Raw genomic sequence first — 21,131 nt, forward strand, 5'->3', positions numbered from 1 at the left:
TTTTCACTCATATTTTTTTTTATATAAAATTAAAGTCAAATTTTGACAGTCACCCAGGTAGGTTTTGCCTTAATTATTTTTTTTTAAATTAAAAATTGATGCTAAAAATTAAATCACTATTGACTGGGAGACTATAAAAACACTATGACTTATAGATGTTTGGCTACAGATGAAATTTTTTGAATCTATTCAATATTAAAGATGAAAATTAAATTTTTACAGTCGCCCAAGCAAGTTTTGATAGAACAAACCATTTTTTTTAAATTAGAAGTTAATGTTAAAAATTAAAATCAATTTTTTTAGTCACCGAGACAAATTTTGCAAGGAATGTATTTTTTTTCAGTTTAAAACAAAAGTGTTATTTTTACAATCACCCAGACAAGTTTTACAATTTTTTAGTTTAGATTTAATGTTAAATAAACCAAATGTTTTAGGCATTATAGTCACCCAGACAAATTTTGCTATACCAAATTTTTCTAACAAGATTTTATAAAATGCAAATTTTTGCAGTCGTCCAGACAAGTATTTTTGATGAAAAAACGAATTACCAAGAAACGAACAAGCAACATTTACTGTCATCCAGACAAGTTTTGCAATTAAGTTTATGTTCTTAATTTTTTAGCTCTTTAAAATAAAAAACTGGTAAACTTCATTTTAAAAGACAGAAAATTAAACAAAAATTACAGTCGTCCAGATAAGTTTAGCTAGAGATGCATTTTGTTCGACTATAATGTTGAAAACCAAATTTTTACAGTCACTCAAATATAAGTTTTCCTAGATGAATATGTTTTCGGGTAAAAATTTAAATCAAATTTTTACAATCACCCAGACTAGTTTTGCTAGAGATACATCTTTTAAAATAGTGAATTAAAATCACTGGCGAATGTAAAAATACAGTCAACCAGGCAAGTTTTGCTACAAATAGATTTTTTTTAAATAAAATTTTTAATAAAATACAATTTTTACAATTACCCAGATAAGTTTTGTTATATATTTTTTTTAATATGATATTATTTTTTTATAATATTTTTTTAATATAAAAGTTTGTCACATTTTTACAGTAGTTCAGTCATTTCTAGGGCTGAAAATTTTTTGGATGAAATTTAATGTTGAAATCAAATTTTTACAGTCACCCAAACAAGTCTTGCTAGAGATGCATTTTTTTGATGAAAAATAATGTATAAAAAATTCAAATTTATACAGTGACAAAATTAATCCAGTCAAGTTTAGGTATAAATATGTTTTTTTTTTAAATAAAAATTTATCTGAAAAATTAAAGTCAAATTTTTACAATCACTCAGACAAGTTTTGCTAGAGCTACATTTTTTTAAATAACAATAGGTCACTCAAACATGGTTTATTAGAACAATTTTACTTAGACTTAGACAAGTTTTCATATAAATGCGACTCTTTGAATCAAATTGTTAAAAAACATTTTTTTTCGATAAAAAATAAAATTTCAATTTTTGCAATCAACCAAATAAGTTTTGATGGTAATACGATTTTTTTGTTGAAATTTAATATTTTTTGGTTAAATATTACTAGAAACACATTTTTATTTATTAATATTTAATTTTAAATATTAAAATCAAATTTGTACAGTCGCCCAGACATGTATTGCTTAAGAGATATATTTTTTTAAATAAACTTTAATGTTAAATTTTAAAAACAAATTTTTACAGTAACTCAGACAAGTTTTCCTAGAACTGCAATGTTTTGGTCGAAATTTATTGTAAAAAAATTAAATCAAACCTATACAGTAACCCAGACACGTTATGCTAGGAATGTCATTTTTTGGAAGAAATTTCCTATTAAAATCAAATTTTTACAGTCGCCCAGACAAGTTTTGTTAAAAAAATATTTTTTAATTAAAAACTATTAAAAATAAAAAATATTAAAAACAAATTTTTACAGTAACTCAGACAAGTTTTCCTAGAACTGCAATGTTTTGGTCAAAATGTATTGTAAAAAAATTAAATCAAACCTATACAGTAACCCAGACAAGTTTTGCTAGGAATGTAATTTTTTGGAGGAAATTTAATATTAAAATGAAATAAATACAGTCGCCCAGGCAAGTTTTGTTGTAAAAATATTTTTTAATTAAAAACTATTAAAAAAAATTTTTACAGTAACTCAGACAAGTTTATCTAGAACTGCAATGTTTTGGTCGAAATTTATTGTAAAAAAATTAAATCAAACCTATACAGTAACCCAGACAAGTTTTGCTAGGAATGTAATTTTTTGGAGGAAACTTAATATTAAAATAAAATAAATACAGTCGCCCAGACAGGTTTTGTTGTAAAAATATTTTTTAATTAAAAACTATTAAAAACAAATTTTTACAGTAACTCAGACAAGTTTTCCTAGAACTGCAATGTTTTGGTCAAAATTTATTGTAAAAAAATTAAATCAAACCTATACAGTAACCCATGCAAGTTTTGCTAGGAATGTAATTTTTTGGAGGAAATTTAATATTAAAATAAAATAAATACAGTCGCCCAGGCAAGTTTTGTTCTAAAAATATTTTTTAATTAAAAACTATTAAAAACAAATTTTTACAGTAACTCAGACAAGTTTTCCTAGAACTGCAATTTTTTGGTCGAAATTTATTGTCAAAAAATTAAATTAAACCTATACAGTAACCCAGACAAGTTTTTTTAAGGAGGAAATTTAATGTTAAAATAAAATAAATACAGTCGCCCAGACAAGTTTTGTTAAAAAAATGTTTTTTATTTGGGTTCTGTTATAAATACAAATTCTTAGTTAAAAATTGAAACCAAATTATTACAGTCACCCAAACAAATGTTGCTTGATCATTTAAAAGTAATTGTAAGGTCCTACCTTGAATCTAGAAGGACAGAATCGAGCCTGATCCTGTGAGTGAGAAGGACATAGAGAATACCCTGAAAAATAAAAACACAATTTATTTATATGTACAAATGCACTACGACAAGGATAATTTCCTAATAAAGTTAAGCATTAAGAGAAACAGAGACAGAAACTAGGAGGAGCGAACTTTTCAAATAAACAGAAGGAGAAAACTGCCAAGATGAAAATGACAATAAAACAAGAAAGGAAATGCAGTAATAAATAGAGAGAGAAACAATTGAAAAGGGTACAGTACCTCAATGACGAAAATTGTATTTAATGGCTAAAAATAAAAGGAGAGAAAGAGAAAGATGCACTTTCGCAAAAGACAGTGGGAAGAGAGGCAGTAAAGGAATCATTAAAAACAATAGACCAGACAAGTAGTAGACCTTAAACCCATTAAACCAATGATGAAAATTCCATTGGGCAACAATATTGATTTTAACAGATAGACAGAGAGTACTACTTTGTACTAATCATAGTACTACTTTTTCCATAAGAGAGAGAGAGAGAAATAAGCGATCCAGTCAATGATGCAATATAGAAATTAGACGTCTCTTTTACAGAGGAAGCGAATAAGAAAAAACGAAGAAATCTATGAGTCATAAGGAAAGTAGCCCAAACAAATAGTGGCTGTAAATGGAATAAGTCAACGATGATGATATCACTGGACACCATTGTGGGATGTAAGAAATACAGAGAGTGAGAGAGAGATAGGCAGATAAGGAAGCATTGTAGAATTCATTAGAGTGATTTTGACAAGAAAATTAAGAAAACAGAGGGTGGCAGAGGAAGATAGAAATCTTCTTTTACAAGAGAGAAAGAGACAGAGCATGGCAAACAGCATTTATTCTCTTCGAGATTTTTTAAGCGTCAAAGTGAAAACCGGCCAATATTGACATAAAATGTGAGTTATTCGGAAAATGGGTCACGTCGATGGGAAATATGAAAATATGAAACGTTTTTCCAAACCGTAAATAAACAACCGAAGATTTATCGCGATCATTTCCTTTGAACTTTACGTCTCTGTTGTTTTCCCTACGTCTATACTCGTCCTTTTTTTTAAATTAAGAATATGATTTATTTTCTCTTTTTATTTCAGTGAGCCTGACGTGGAAGCCAAGCCTGACGTGAAGCCGACTATAGACGATGACAACAGAGAGGTGAGTAGAGTCATCCTTCTTCTTCTCATTCATATTCTTGTGTGACATTATCCATATATCCACAATTTTTAAAAATAGAAAGAAAACGTGAGGGGGAACTTGAAGAAACACATAAATCTGAATGTGAAAAATCATAATACAACTTTCATACATCCAGGTTATTTCTGGAAACAAAACAATCATAAATTACACCTAAATCCTGGATGAACCAGTCACAGTTGTTTTACGTGCTTTTAGCGGGGCAAATAGTTTCATAAGAATTTTCATTAATGAATGAAAATATGCTGAGGACGTAAACGATGATATAAATTAGGCCCACCCAGATGTTTGTTGTCTTTATTTTTAGAGAGAAACACGTCGAGGTCCACGTTATTGTGTTGCATTTGTTCGGTAATAGTATTTAATAGCGGCATCTATAAATAGGGATTTTTCCTAAAAAGAGAGGGCGTTTTGGCCTCGATTGGCCTTCCTCAGGTTTACATTTGTTTTTCCTAATTAAATCGAGTAATCGTTTCAGTTTGGATGCGAATTAATTGCTCCAATTTAATTCGTTTTTGGGGTGCAAATATCCATATCTCCATGACTTTTGGAGCTGTTTATGGAAAAACTGAGCATAATTCCGTGAAAAGTTTTTTTTCCATATTTTGTCGGCTAACTTCTAATGTTCCTGTAGTCTGTTTGCCTGGACAAAAAGGCCATAACTCAGCTAATTATTAACCGATTTTATTGAAAGCTAGCTTAAAATTAACCTTTTTTAATTTGTAAACGAAAAGGTAATAACAATAATTTTTGTACAATTCATACTTTTTGAGTTAACTAACTTTAAATTTATTTAGGAGAAAAATAGACATTCGCAAGGTTGACCTAGTCAAAAATGGCCATAACTCAGCTAATTATTAACCGATTTCAATGAAAACTAGTTTAAAATTAACCTTTTTTAATTTGTAAGTGAAAAGGTATTTACAATCATTTTCTTAAAACTAATACTTTTTGAGTTACCCGACTTTAAAATTAGTTTTAGAAAAAATAGGCATCTGCAATGTTGACCTAGTCAAAAATGGCCATAACTCAGCCAATTAATAACCGATTTTAATAAAAGACAGCTTAAAATTAACCTTTTTAAATTTGTAAGCGAAAAGGTATTTACAGTCATTTTCGTAAAACTAATACTTTTTGAGTTACCCGACTTTAAAATTAGTTTTAGAAGAAATAGGCATCTCCAATGTTGACCCAGTCAAAAATGGCCATAACTCAGCTAATTATTAACCGATTTTAATGAAAGCTAGCTTAAAATTAACCTTTCTTAATTTGTAAGCGAAAAGGTATTTCTAATCATTTTCGTAAAACTAATACTTTTTGAGTTACTCGACTTTAAAATTCGTTTTAGAAAAAATAGGCATCTGCAATGTTGACCTAGTCAAAAATGGCCATAACTCAGCCAATTATTAACCGATTTTAATAAAAGACAGCTTAAAATTAACCTTTTTAAATTTGTAAGCGAAAAGGTATTTACAGTCATTTTCGTAAAACTAATACTTTTTGAGTTACCCGACTTTAAAATTAGTTTTAGAAGAAATAGGCATCTCCAATGTTGACCCAGTCAAAAATGGCCATAACTCAGCTAATTATTAACCGATTTTAATGAAAGCTAGCTTAAAATTAACCTTTCTTAATTTGTAAGCGAAAAGGTATTTCTAATCATTTTCGTAAAACTAATACTTTTTGAGTTACTCGACTTTAAAATTCGTTTTAGAAAAAATAGGCATCTGCAATGTTGACCTAGTCAAAAATGGCCATAACTCAGCCAATTATTAACCGATTTTAATAAAAGACAGCTTAAAATTAACCTTTTTAAATTTGTAAGCGAAAAGGTATTTACAGTCATTTTCGTAAAACTAATACTTTTTGAGTTACCCGACTTTAAAATTAGTTTTAGAAGAAATAGGCATCTCCAATGTTGACCCAGTCAAAAATGGCCATAACTCAGCTAATTATTAACCGATTTTAATGAAAGCTAGCTTAAAATTAACCTTTCTTAATTTGTAAGCGAAAAGGTATTTCTAATCATTTTCGTAAAACTAATACTTTTTGAGTTACTCGACTTTAAAATTCGTTTTAGAAAAAATAGGCATCTGCAATGTTGACCTAGTCAAAAATGGCCATAACTCAGCCAATTATTAACCGATTTTAATAAAAGACAGCTTAAAATTAACCTTTTTAAATTTGTAAGCGAAAAGGTATTTACAGTCATTTTCGTAAAACTAATACTTTTTGAGTTACCCGACTTTAAAATTAGTTTTAGAAGAAATAGGCATCTCCAATGTTGACCCAGTCAAAAATGGCCATAACTCATCTAATTATTAACCGATTTTAATGAAAGCTAGCTTAAAATTAACCTTTCTTAATTTGTAAGCGAAAAGGTATTTCTAATCATTTTCGTAAAACTAATACTTTTTGAGTTACTCGACTTTAAAATTCGTTTTAGAAAAAATAGGCATCTGCAATGTTGACCTAGTCAAAAATGGCCATAACTCAGCCAATTATTAACCGATTTTAATAAAAGACAGCTTAAAATTAACCTTTTTAAATTTGTAAGCGAAAAGGTATTTACAGTCATTTTCGTAAAACTAATACTTTTTGAGTTACTCGACTTTAAAATTAGTTTTAGAAAAAATAGGTATTTGCAATGTTGACCTAGATAAAAATGACCGTAACTCAGCTAATTATTAACCGATTTTAATGAAAGCTAGGTTAAAATTAACCTTTTTAAATTTGTAAGCGAAAAGGTATTTACAACCATTTTCGTAAAATTAATACTTTTTGAGTTACTCGACTTTAAAATTAGTTTTAGAAAAAATAGGTATTTGCAATGTTGACCTAGATAAAAATGACCATAACTCAGCTAATTATTAACCGATTTTAATGAAAGCTAGGTTAAAATTAACCTTTTTAAATTTATAAGCGAAAAGGTATTTACAACCATTTTCGTAAAATTAATACTTTTTAAGTTACTCGACTTTAAAATTAGTTTTAAAAAAAATAGGTATTTGCAATGTTGACCTAGTCAAAAATGGCCATAACTCAGGTAATTATTAACCGATTTTAATAAAAGACAGCTTAAAATTAGCTTTTTTAAATTTGCAAACGAAAAGGTATTTACAATTATTTTCGTAAAACTAATACTTTTTGAGTTACCCGACTTTAAAATTCGTTTTAAAAGAAATAGGCATCTGCAATGTTGACCTAGTCAAAAATGGCCATAACTCAGGTAATTTTTAACCGATTTTAATAAAAGACAGCTTAAAATTAACCTTTTTAAATTTGTAAACCAAAAGGTATTTACAATAATTTTCGTACAATTAATACTTTTTGAGTTAACTGACTTTAAATTTGTTTTGAGAAAAAATAGACATCTGCAAGGTTAACCTAGTCTAAAATGGCCATAACTCAGCTAATTACTAACCGATTTTAATAAAAATAACCTTAGTATAAAACTAGTTTAATTCTAAAGAAAAAACATACCTACAATAATTTTCATAAAACTAATACTTTTTGACTTAACAGAATTTAAATTTTTTCTGGAGTAAAGCAGTTACTTGCACTGTTAGCCCAGAGAAAAATAGCCATAACTCGGTTAATAATTAACCGATTTTAATAAAAATTAGCTTCAAATAATACTCTTTTAATCCTTAAGAAAAGAGCTATTTCCAAAAAATTTTCAAAAAAAATTAGCAGTTCTCAAAACCTTCAGATATGGATATTTGCACCCAGATATTTTTTTTTTAATTCTACAGAAATTACAGTTTTTTTGAGAACATTTTCTAAATTTCCCCTTTAAAAAACCACGTCTGCAATATATGCAATGCAATTCCAACTTTTGGAGCAAAATATATAGCCTGCAGGGTTTACCTCGATGAAAATGACCATAACTCAGCTAATTATTAACCGATTTTAATAAAAGCTAGCTTAAATTTAACCTTTTTTAATTTGCAAACGAAAAGGTATTTACAGTTATTTTCGTAAAACTAATACTTTTTGAGTTACCCGACTTTAAAATTCGTTTTAGAAAAAATAGGCATCTACAATGTTGACCTAGTCAAAAATGGCCATAACTCAGCTAATTATTAACAGATTTTAATAAAAGGCAGCTTAAAATTAACCTTTTTTAATTAGTAAATGAAAAGATATATACAATAATTTTATTACAACTAATATTTTTTGAGTTAGTTAACTTTAAATTTGTTTTGGGAAAAAATAGAAATCTGCAAGGTTGACCTAGTCAGAAATCGCCATAACTCAGCTAATTATTAACCGATTTTAATAAAAAATAGCTTAAAATCAACCTTTTTTAATTTGTAAACGAAAAGGTATTTACATTAATTTTCGTACAATTAATACTTTTTGAGTTAACTGACTTTAAATTTATTTTGGTGAAAAATTGACGTCCGCAAGGTTGACCTAGGCAAAAATAGCCATAACTCAGCTAATTACTAACCGATTTTAATAAAAATTACCTTAATATAAAATTAGTTTAATTCTAAAGAAAAAATATACCTACAATAACTTTTATAAAATTAATACTTTTTGACTTAACAGGGTTTAAATTTTTTCTGGAGTAAAGCACTCACTTGCACTGTTAGCACAGAGAAAAATAGCCATAACTCAGTTAATAATTAACCGATTTTAGTAAAAATTACCTTAAAATAATACTCTTTTTATCCTTAAGAAAAAGCTACTTCCAAAAATTAAGTTTTGAAAACCTTGAGATATGGATATTTGCACCCAGAAAAAAAATATTTTTTTTTATTGTACAGAAATTACAGTTTTTTTGAGAACATTTTGTAAATTTCTCCTTTCAAAAAATCTCTTTAATATATGCAATGCAATTCCAACTTTTGGAGAAAAATATATAGCCTGCAGGGTTTACCTCGATGAAAATGACCATAACTCAGCTAATTATTAGCCGATTTTAATGAAAATTAGCTTAAAATTAACCTGTTTAAATTCTTAAGCAAAAAGGTATTTACAAAAATTTTTGGAAAATTATTACTTTCTGAGATAACCAACTTTTAATTTTGTTTAGAGAAAAATAGACAGTTGCACTATTAACCTGGACTAAAATGGCCATAACTCAGCTAATTATTACCCGATTTTAATAAAAGCTAGGTTAAAATTAACATTTTTCAATTTGTAAGCGAAAAGGTATTTACAGTCATTTTCGTAAAATTAATACTTTTTGAGTTACCCAGCTTTAAATTTAGTTTTAGAAAAAATAGACATCTGCAATGTTGACCTAGTCAAAAATGGCCATAACTCAGCTAATTATTAACCGATTTTAATGAAAGACAGCTTAAAATTAACCTTTTTTAATTTGCAAACGAAAAGGTATTTACAATCGTTTTCGTGAAACTAATACTTTTTGAGTTAACCAACTTTAAATTTGTTTTGGAAAAAAATAGACATATGCAAGGTTGACCTAGGCAAAAATGGCCATAACTCCTCTAATTATTAACCGATTTTAATGAAAACTGGGTTAAAATTAACCTGTTTAAATTTCTAAGCCAAAAGGTATTTATAGTCATTTTCGTAAAACTAATACTTTTTGAGTTACGCGATCTTAAAATTAATTTTAGAAAAAATAGGCATCTGCAATGCTGACCTGAACTAAAATGGCCATAACTCGGCTAATTATCAACCGATTTTATTAAAAGACAGCTTAAAATTAACCTTTTTTAATTTGTAAACCAAAAGGTATTTGCAATAATATTCGTACAATTCATACTTTTTGAGTTAACTAGCTTTAAATTTATTTACGAAAGAAATAGACATCCGCAAGGTTGACCTAGACAAAAATGGCCATAACTCAGCTAATTATTAACCGATTTTAATGAAAGCTAGCCTTAAATTAACCTTTTTTAATTTTTAAACGAAAAAGTATTTACAATAATTTTGGTACAATTAGTACTTTTTGAGTTAATTAACTTTAAATTTGTTTTGGGAAAAAATAGACATATGCAAGGTGGATCTAGGCAAAAATAGCCATAACTCAGCTAATTATTAATCGATTTTAATAAAAGACAGCTTAAAATTAACCTTTTTTAATTTGTAAACGAAAAGATATTTACAATAATTTTAGTACAACTAATATTTTTTGAGTTAATTAACTTTAAATTTGTTTTGGGAAAAAATAGACATATGCAAGGTTGACCTAGTCAAAAATGGCCATAACTCAGCTAATTATTAACAGATTTTAATAAAAGACAGCTTAAAATTAACCTTTTTTAATTAGTAAATGAAAAGATATATACAATAATTTTATTACAACTAATATTTTTTGAGTTAATTAACTTTAAATTTGTTTTGGGAAAAAATAGAAATCTGCAAGGTTGACCTAGTCAGAAATGGCCATAACTCAGCTAATTATTAACCCATTTTAATAAAAAATAGCTTAAAATCAACCTTTTTTAATTTGTAAACGAAAAGGTATTTACATTAATTTTCGTACAATTAATACTTTTTGAGTTAACTGACTTTAAATTTATTTTGGTGAAAAATTGACGTCCGCAAGGTTGACCTAGGCAAAAATGGCCATAACTCAGCTAATTACTAACCGATTTTAATAAAAATTAGCTTACTATAAAGCTAGTTTAATTCTTAAGAAAAAACATATCTACAATAATTTTGATAAAACTAATACTTTTTGACTTAACAGGGTTTAAATTTTTTCTGGAGTAAAGCAGTCACTTGCAATGTTAGCACAGAGAAAAATAGCCATAACTCAGTTAATAATTAACTGATTTTAGTAAAAATTAGCTTAAAATAATACTCTTTTAATCCTTAACAAATAAGCTGCTTCCAAAAATTTGTAAAAAAACTTTTGGAGAAAAATATATAGCCTGCAGGGTTTACCTCGATGAAAATGACCATAACTTAGCTAATTATTAACCGATTTTAATAAAAATTAGCTTAAAATTAACCTGTTTGAATTCTTAAGCAAAAAGATATTTACAAAAATTTTTGGAAAACTAGTACTTTTTGAGATAACCAACTCTTAATTTTGTTTGGAGAAAAATAGACAGTTGCACTGTTAACCTGGATTAAAATGGCCATAACTCAGCTAATTATTAACCGATTTTAATGAAAGACAGCTTAAAATATACCTTTTTAAATTCTTAAGCAAAAAGATTTTTACACTATTTGTCATAAAATTAATACTTTTTGAGTTAACCAGCATTTAACATTTTTTAGAGAAAAATAGATCGTTACAGGGTTAACCTGGACTAAAATGGTCATAACTCAGCTAATTTTTAACCGATTTTAATAAATAACGTAAGAAAAATGGGGAATGAAGTGGAGGATCTTCCAATGGCGAGTACCCCTCCAAATATGGATATTTGCACCCATAAATAGTCCTTGCAACAAATACATAATATGGTCCTTTTACTGTGTAAAACCTTTCAGTTAGCACTGAATTTTCCGAGAAAACTATCCAGTTTTCCGTGTCCCCGTTGCCGGGAAAACCTGGAAAAACCGAAATCCTGTTGTTCATCCCAATTAACTAAATTCATACGCACACACTACGTGCCATTCGCGTGACTCTCGCGCAATTTTTAGCATACATAAATTAACGCCAAACAAAAAAACTTTTTTTTATGGATAATTGCTCCCATTGACAGAAACATAATAAAACAAAGCGTCGGATGTCGAAATGTTTATGCTCGCTCTATTACGTCCGTCCCTTTTCAACGCGTGGCGCTAGAAAGTCGATTGATTGACGGATTGACGGGTTTGTTTAAGTTGAAAGTGCATTACGTTAAATGGGATCATTTTTCATTGAGAATTTAATAAAAACAGGAATTTTTGCAAAAAAAAAACTAGTTTCTAGATATTTACGAGGAAAAAACACTGGGTGCAAATATCCATATCTAGAGAGGTACTTAAAAATGTATTAAATTTACGCTTTTAGATTAAATAGCATTTGCTTAAGGATCGAAAAAGGTTCATTTTAATGTAATTGTTATTGAAATCGGTTAATAATTAGCTGAGTTATGGGCGTTTTTGTCCAGGTTAACCGTGCAGCTGTCTATTTTTTCCCAACAAAAATTAAAAGTTGATTAAGTCAAAAAGTATTAATTTTACAAAAATTATTGTAAGAAGCATTTTGCTCAACAATTAAACGGGTTTGATTTTAAGCTAATTTTTATTAAAATCGGTTAATAATTACCTGAGTTATAGGCGTTTTTGTCCAGGTTAACCGTGCAACTGTCTTTTTTTTCTCCAAAAAAATTAAATGTTGGTTAACTCAAAAAGTATTAATTTTAGGAGAATTATCATAAGTACCTTTTTGCTTAAGAATTAAGTCAGTTTAATTTTAAGATAATTTTTATTAAAATCGGTTAATAATTAACTGAGTTATAGGCGTTTTTGTGCAGGTTAACCGTACAGCTGTCTATTTTCCTTCAAAAAATATTAAACGTTGGTTAACTTAAAAAGGGTTGGTTTTATGGAAATTCCTGTAAGTACCTTTTTGCTAAAGAATTAGAATAGTTTATTTTTAAAATAATTTTTATTAAAATCGGTTAATAATTAACTGAGTTAGGGTCATTTTTCTCCAGGTTACCAGTGCAAGTGACTCCTTTACTTCAAAAAAGAATGAAACTCTGTTAACTCAAAAAGTATTAATTTTATGAGAATTATCGTAAAAACCTTTTTGCTTAATAATTAAATCAGTTTAATTTCAATATAATTTTTATTAAAATTGGTTAATAATTAACTGAGTTATAGGCGTTTTTGTGCAGGTTAACCGTGCAGCTGTCTTTTTTTTCTCCAAAAAAAAAATAAATGTTGTTTAACTCAAAAAGTATTAATTTTAGGAGAATTATTGTAAGTGCCTTTTTGCTTAGGAATTCAAAAAGGTTCATTTTAAGCCAATTTTTATTAAAATCGGTTAATAATTAGCCGAGTTATGACCATTTTTGTACTGGTTAGCAGTGCAAGTGCCACTCTTTCCTAAAAAATGTAATATATTTTTTTAATTCATAGAAAATGACTCCATGGATATTTGCACCCAAAAAAAAAAACCTTCGCAGTCTGCACAGATATGGATATTTTCGCCCACTACAAAAAATTGATTTTTGCCCCACTTCTGATTTCTTTCATAATTTTCAAAAGCGACAAAATTTGGATTCTGGGTAAACAACCAGTGGTACCAATAACGTGCTTGCACCTACGCTTTAGATACTACGTTGAGAAGTTTATTCTTAGTCTTAAGCACTCTATGGATATTTTCACCCAACTTCTTATGGATATTTGCACTCATAAAAAAAAACGCTTTTCCTCTTTCGACGTTAATTTTTTCTTGCTTTTCTAATTTTAAAATGATGCACCCGCCGTTATGTGATCCCGGTCTTATTTACGTGGATCTAATTCGAGATTAGGACGAGCACTAAGTGTCACTTGGCGGCGTCAATGTTGCAGTTCAAATGGACATTTTATGCCTTCAGGAAGTGAAAATCGGTCTTTAGTGCCTCTCGAATGGAAGTTTATTGAGGTTTAATGTTTTTTTTTTATTTTTTATTTTCGTTTGTTGGTCCTGTTTTTGTTGGGGTTATAAAGGAGGAAGTAGACGAAATAAACTTAACAAAGGAAAATGTACTTATTATGTCTGCATGTCTTTATTACACTTTTATAGGCTTAGATGGTCCTGTCAGTTTTTGTCAAAAATTAAACGTTGGTTAACTCAAAAAGTAATTGTTTTAGGAAAATTATTGTAAGCATCTTTTTGCTTAAGGATTAAAAAAGTTTTATTTTAAGCTAACTTTCATTAAAATCGGTTAATAATTAAATGAGTTATAAGGGTTCTTCTCCAGGTTAACATTGCAGATGTCAATTTTTCTCCAAAAAAAATTCAAAGTTGGTTAACTCATAAAGTATTAATTTTATGGAAATTATTGTAAGTACCTTTTTGCTTAGGAGTTAAAAAAGGTTTACTTTAAGCTAATTTTCATTAAATTCGGTTAATAATTAGCTGAGTTATAGAGGTTTTTGTCCAGGTTAATGGTGAAGTTGTCAATTTTTCTCCAGAAAAAATTTAAAGTTATTTAACTCATAAAGTATTAATTTTATGAAAATTATTGTAAGTACCTTTTTGCTTAGAAGTTAAAAAAAGTTTACTTTAAGCTAATTTTTATTAAAATCGGTTAATAATTAGCTAAGTTATGGCCATTTTTGCCTAGGTCAACCTTGCGGATGTCAATTTTTCTCCAAAAAAATTCAAAGTTGGTTAACTCAAAAAGTATTATTAAAAGTAAAATTATTGTAAATACATTTTCGCTTACAAATTAAAAAAGGTCAATTTTAAGCTAGCTTTCATCAAAATCGGTTAATAATTAGCTGAGTTATGGTCATTTTTGCCTAAGTCAACCTTGCGGATATAAATTTTTCTCCAAAAAAAATTCAAAGTTGGTTAACTCAAAAAGTATTAATTGTACCAAAATTATTGTAAATACCTTTTCGCTTACAAATTAAAAAAGGTCAATTTTAAGCTAACTTTTATCAAAATCGGTTAATAATTAGCTGAGTTATGGCTATTTTGCCTAGGTCAACCTTGCAGATGTCTATTTTCTTCCAAAACAAATTTAAAATTGGTTATCTCAAAAAGTATTAATTGTACCAAAATTACTGTAAATACCTTTTCGCTTATAAATTAAAAAATGTCAATTTTAAGCTAGCTTTCATCAAAATCGGTTAATAATTAGCTGAGTTATGGCCATTTTGCCTAGGTTAACCTTGCAGATGTCAATTTTTCTCCAAAAAAAATTCAAAGTTGGTTAACTCAAAAAGTGTTATCTGTACCAAAATTATTGTAAATGCCTTTTCGCTTACAAATTAAAAAAGGTAAATTTTAAGCTAGCTTTCATTAAAATCGGTTAATAATTAGCTGAGTTATGGCTTGTTCAATACAAGTACCTCTTTTCTTAAAAAAAAACGATCTATTTGACTCCATGCATATTTGCACTTGATACAATAAATAATCAGTGGTACCAAAAATGTCTTGTGATTTTAGAAAACCAGTCAGTCAGTGGTTTCAAAGATCTGATTTTACTATTAGATTAGTCAGGAAAAATTAGTTGGAAATGAGTGTCATATCAATGGGTTTATTGTAATTGTATAGATTTTGGGCAAATGATCAGTAGTACCAAAAATTTGATTTCGCTATTAAATTATTAATAAGTAAATTTTACCTGAAAACGAGAACCATGCAAAGGGATTTAATTTCATTAAAAAAAAAATAATTTAAAGAGCATGCCAGTGGTACCAAAAATGTAATTTTATTATTAACTTGGACGTCGAAAATTAACTAAAAAAATCAGTCTTCCCTAAAAGAATTTTAATTTCGAATTTTGTTGATTTTGAAAAAAACAATCAGTGGTACCAAACATTTTTTGTTTTTTCGGGTAAACCGTCCAAACCAATTAATTATTTAGCAAATTTTACCTGAAAACGACTACCATGTCAAAGGATTTATTTTCATTAAAAAAAATCTTTTGAAAAGCACGCCAGTGGTATTAAAAATGTGATTTTGTTGTTAGCCTAGACATCGAAAATTAATTAAAAAGTCAACGGTTTTTAGGGGAATTTTAATTTTAAGTTATTTTAATTTTGAAAAAAAAAATCAGTGGTACTAAAAATGTTGTGTATTTTGGTAACCATTAGATATATATATATAGCCGCGAAAACTTAGCTAAAAAATAGTACCAGCTCAATAGGTTTGTCTGTTTTTATCCAAAAAAGCTAAAAGTTGGTTAACTCAAAAAGTATCAATTTTATGAAAATTATTGTAGATACATTTTTGCTAAGGAATTAAAGGGGGTACATTTTAAGCTAATTTTCATTAAAATCGGGTAGAAATTAGCTGAGTTATGGCCATTTTTGCCGAGGTTAACCTTGCAAATGTTTATTTTTTTTCCAAACAAAATTCCAAGTTGGTTAACTCAAAAAGTATTAATTGTACCAAAATTATTATGAATACATTTTTGATAACAAATTAAAAAAGGTTAAATTTAAGCTAGCTTTCATTAAGATCGGTTAATAATTGGCTAAGTTATGGCCATTTTTGCCTAGGTCAACCTTGAAGATGTGAATTTTTCTCCAAAAAAAATTCAAAGTTGGTTAACTCAAAAAGTATTAACTGTACCAAATTATTGTAAATACCTTTTCGCTTAGAAATTAAAAAAGGTAAATTTTAAGCTAGCTTTTATTAAAATCGGTTAATAATTAGCTGAGTTAGAGCCCATGCAAGTGCCTCTCTTTCTTAAAAAAACTCATATATTTAATTTTTTTTGAAAATTCATTTTCAATTCGTAAACAACTGAACGTATGGATATTTGCACTTGGCACCACTGATTCTTTTGCAAAAAAAAACAGTGGTACCAAAAATATTGGGTCTTTTAGATAAATCATCAGCAGTACCAAAACTTTAATCCCACCATTCAGTTTAACAAATCCATAAATATCAATGGATTTATTGTAATTGTTAAAAGATTTTGTGTAAACGATCAGTGGTACCAAAAATGTTGTATATTTTGGTAACCATTAGATATAATTAGGCGCGAAAACTTAGCTAGAAAATAGTACCAGCTCGATAGGTTTGTCTGTTTTTATCTAAAAAAGCTAAACCTTGGTTAACTCAAAAAGTATCAATTTTACGACAATTATTGTAGATACATTTTTGCTAAGGAATTAAAGAGGGTGTATTTTAAGCTAATTTTTATTAAAATCGGTTAATAATTCGCTGAGTTATGGCTATTTTTGTCCAGGTTAACAGTGTCGCTGTCCATTTTTCCCAAAAAAAAATTCAAAGTTGATTAACTCAAAAAGTATTAATTTTATGAAAATTATTGCAAGGACCTTTTTGCTAAAGAATAAAAAAAGGTTAATTTTAAGCTAATTTTTATTAAAATCGGTTAATAATTAGCTAAGTTATGGGCATTTTTGTCCAGGTTAACAGTGTCGCTGTCCATTTTTCTCCAAAAAAAATTCAAAGTTGGTTAACTCAAAAATCGTTCATTTTACGAAATTTATTGTAAGTAGCTTTTTGCTTAGGAATTAATAAGGGTTTATTCTAAGCTAATTTTTATTAAAATCGGTTAATAATTAGCTGAGTTATGGCCATTTTTGCCTAGGTCAACCTTGCATATCACAATTTTTTTCCAAAAAGTTGGTTAACTCAAAAATCATTCTTTTTACGAAAATTATTGTAAGTATCTTTTTGCTTAAGAATTAAAAAAGGTTCATTATAAGCTAATTTTTATTAAAATCGGATAATAATTAGCTGATTTATTGCTATTTTTCTCCACGTTAATAGAGCAAGTGACTACTTTACTCCAGAAAAAGTTTAAAGTCTGTTAACTCAAAAAGTATTAATTTCACGAAAATTATGATGGGTATATTTTTGCTTCAGAATTAAACTAGTTTTACATTAAGCTAATTTTCATTAAAATCGGATGATCATTAGCTGAGTTATGGCCATTTTTGCCTAGGTCAACCTTGCAGATCACACTTTTTCTCCAAAAAAAGTTCAAAGTTGGTTAACTCAAAAAACATTCGTTTTATGAAAATTATTATAAGTAGCTTTTTGCTTAGGAATTAAAGAGGGCTTATTCTAAGCTCATTTTTATTAAAATCGGGTAATAATTAGCTGAGTTATGGCCATTTTTGCCTAGGTCAACCTTGCAGATCACAGTTTTTCTCCAAAAAAAGTTTAAAGTTGGTTAACTCAAAAAACATTCGTTTTACGAAAATTATTATAAGTATCTTTTTGTTTAGGAATTAAAAAAGGTTCATTCTAAGCTAATTTTTATTAAAATCGGGTAATAATTAGCTGAGTTATAGCCAATGCAAGTACCTCTCTTTCTTAAAAAAACCTATAAATTTGATTTTTTTTCGAAAATTCCCAAAAAGTAACTCCATGAATAATTACACCTGGCACCACTGATTCTTTTGCAAAAAAAACCAGTGGTACCAAAAATGTTGGGTTTTTTGGATAAACCGTCAGTTGTATCATAACTAGGATCCCACCATTTATTGCAATAAATCCAGAAAGTAAACAGAAACCGTAAAGCGCTCTTGACAAATTATTTCTGGACCGATCCCCTGGATCCAGAAATTCCCGGCGTCCGAAAGAGTCAGTTTTATTATCGCGGCAGACAGAGAGGGAGCGAGTTTGAAATTCGTCCGTCGTGTCACTTTTGCGTCGCGACGCTTACTTCTCTCACACCGAAAACTGCAGTTTACCGAAGAGTTTTAATATTAAAAAAAAAAAAACAGATTTTTTGTTTTTGGATTAATTTATTATTATTATTATTATTATTATTTACGTTAAAATGTCGTTGTGGATTAGTTACGTGAGGACCGGCTATAGGAAGCATAATGCCCAACTTAGGAAGAAACATCGACTGTCGTTGCCTGTAAGTGGAAATTCCCTGTTTTTTGTTTGCAATGAATTTAAAATAGTCAGTGGTACTCAAAATTCGATTTCACCATTAAATTAGGCAGAAAAAATGACCTGAAAAAGAGTATCATGTCGATGGGTTTATTGTAATTTTTAAGAAACTTTTGGGATTTCGGGAAAACAATCAGTGGTACTAAAAATCTCATTTTACCATTAAATTAGGCGGGAAAAAATGAGCTGAAAAAAGGACCATGTCGTTGAATTTCTTTTTAATTTTCAATAATGAACCACAGAACCTGAAGTGTTTAATTAGAAGCATCAAATTGGACATGACTGTCAAAAACTGCTATAAAAGTTTTTCTAGTGGTCAGATTTCCTTCAATCTTCGACTAGTAGGTAACAGAGGAATTCAGGAAACTTTTAAAGAAAAAATCAAGCAAATCCAGGCACTAGAAGCCGAGTTATGAGCCTGAGAACCGTGGAGTGTCTAATGTGTAACAGTAAACTGCACATGTTTTCCAAAAACTGCAATAAAAAATATTCTAGTGATGGGATTTGCTTGAATCTTGTAATGTGCATATAGAAGGGAAGATGGCAACTTTTGAAACAAAAGTCAGGCAAATCCATGCACTAGAAGCTGAGTTATGAACCAGTAACCGTGAAGTGTCTAAAGTGTAACAGTAAAATATACATGAATTTTAAAAACCTTAATAAAAAAATCTTCTATTGGCTGGATTTTCTTAAATTTTGGGAAGTAGCTAAAGAAGAGATTCAGGCAACTTTTGCAATAAATATCATGAAAATTCAGGCACTAGGAGTTGAGTTATAAGTCAGAGAACCGTGAAGAGTCTAATGATTAACAGTAAAGTACACATGACTTTTAAAAACTTTAATTAAAAATCTTTTAATATTTCGATTTGGCTAAATCTTATACTATGAATCTTATACTATGAAATCTTATACTTGAAGTAAAAATCAAGCGAATTTAAAAATTAGAAGCTGAGTTATAAGCCAGAGAACTGTGAAGAGTCTAATGATTAACAGTAAAGTACACATGACTTTTAAAAACTTTAATTAAAAATCTTTTAGTGCTCGGTTTTGCTTGAATTTTTAACTGTGGGTAAATGAGGGATTGAGGCAATTTCTAAAAGAAAAATCAACTGAATCCATGCACTAGAAGCTGAGTTATGAGCCAGAGAACCGTGAAGTGTCTAATGTTTAACAGTAATCTAGACATGTCTTCGAAAAACTGCAATAAAAAATCTTTTAGTGCTCCGTTTTGCTTAAATTTTTAACTGTGGATAAAAGAGGGATTGAGGCAATTTTTAAAATAAAAATCAACTAAATCCATGTACTAGAAGCTGAGTTATTAGCCAGAGAACCGTGAAGTGTCTAATGTTTAACAGTAATCTAGACATGTCTTCGAAAAACTGCAATAAAAAATCTCTTAGTGCTCGGTTCTGCTTGAATTTTTAACTGTAGGTAAACGAGAGATTGAGGCAATTTTTAAAAGAAAAATCAACTGAATCCATGCACTAGAAGCTGACTTATCAACCAGAGAACCATGAAGTGTCTAATATTTAATAGTAAACTACACAAGACGTCCAAAAACTGCAATAAAAAATCTCTTAGTGCTCGGTTTTGCTTGAATTTTTAACTGTGGGTAATGGAGGGATTGAGGCAATTTCTAAAAGAAAAATCAACTGAATCCATGCACTAGAAGCTGAGTTATGAGCCAGAGAACCGTGAAGTGTCTAATGTTTAACAGTAATCTAGACATGTCTTCGAAAAACTGCAATAAAAAATCTCTTAGTGCTCGGTTCTGCTTAAATTTTTAACTGTAGGTAAACGAGAGATTGAGGCAATTTTTAAAAGAAAAATCAACTGAATCCATGCACTAGAAGCTGACTTATCAACCAGAGAACCATGAAGTGTCTAATATTTAATAGTAAACTACACAAGACGTCCAAAAACTGCAATAAAAAATCTTTTAGTGCTCGGTTTTGCTTCAATTTTTAACTGTGGATAAATGAGGGATTGAGGCAATTTCTAAAAGAAAAATCAACTGAATCCATGCACTAGAAGCTGAGTTATGAGCCAGAGAACCGTGAAGTGTCTAATGTTTAACAGTAATCTAGACATGTCTTCGAAAAACTGCAATAAAAAATCTCTTAGTGCTCGGTTCTGCTTAAATTTTTAACTGTAGGTAAACGAGAGATTGAGGCAATTTTTAAAAGAAAAATCAACTGAATCCATGCACTAGAAGCTGACTTATCAACCAGAGAACCATGAAGTGTCTAATATTTAATAGTAAACTACACAAGACGTCCAAAAACTGCAATAAAAAATCTTTTAGTGCTCGGTTTTGCTTCAATTTTTAACTGTGGATAAATGAGAGATTGAGGCAATTTCTAAAAGAAAAATCAACTGAATCCATGCACTAGAAGCTGAGTTATGAGCCAGAGAACCGTGAAGTGTCTAATGTTTAACAGTAATCTAGACATGTCTTCGAAAAACTGCAATAAAAAATCTCTTAGTGCTCGGTTCTGCTTGAATTTTTAACTGTAGGTAAACGAGAGATTGAGGCAATTTTTAAAAGAAAAATCAACTGAATCCATGCACTAGAAGCTGACTTATCAGCCAGTGAA

The 21,131-nt window shown here is 28.9% G+C and overlaps 3 protein-coding genes across 9 annotated transcripts in view; 2 read left to right on the plus strand and 1 right to left on the minus strand.

The window, feature by feature from the left end:
• Positions 1 to 21,131, minus strand: part of LOC126747559 (sex peptide receptor) — a 489,101-nt gene that overhangs the window by 414,000 nt on the left and 53,970 nt on the right. For all 5 annotated transcript variants that reach the window (XM_050456287.1, XM_050456290.1, XM_050456285.1 and 2 more), the window contains one exon: positions 2,842 to 2,903. The gene's annotated coding sequence lies outside the window, so the exon portion shown is untranslated. The remainder of the gene's footprint in view (positions 1 to 2,841; positions 2,904 to 21,131) is intronic.
• LOC126747555 (pleckstrin homology-like domain family B member 1) overlaps positions 1 to 21,131 on the plus strand; it is a 170,412-nt gene that overhangs the window by 134,762 nt on the left and 14,519 nt on the right. For all 3 annotated transcript variants that reach the window (XM_050456278.1, XM_050456277.1, XM_050456279.1), the window contains one exon: positions 3,971 to 4,031. In XM_050456278.1, the coding sequence (XP_050312235.1) occupies positions 3,971 to 4,031 (61 nt within the window). The remainder of the gene's footprint in view (positions 1 to 3,970; positions 4,032 to 21,131) is intronic.
• Positions 4,532 to 21,131, plus strand: part of LOC126747556 (peroxisome assembly factor 2) — a 128,846-nt gene continuing 112,246 nt past the window's right edge. The window contains exon 1 of the mRNA XM_050456283.1: positions 4,532 to 4,535. The gene's annotated coding sequence lies outside the window, so the exon portion shown is untranslated. The remainder of the gene's footprint in view (positions 4,536 to 21,131) is intronic.

Source organism: Anthonomus grandis, chromosome 19 (assembly GCF_022605725.1).
Source record: "Anthonomus grandis grandis chromosome 19, icAntGran1.3, whole genome shotgun sequence".
In the NCBI taxonomy this organism is placed as follows: Eukaryota; Metazoa; Arthropoda; class Insecta; order Coleoptera; family Curculionidae; genus Anthonomus; species Anthonomus grandis.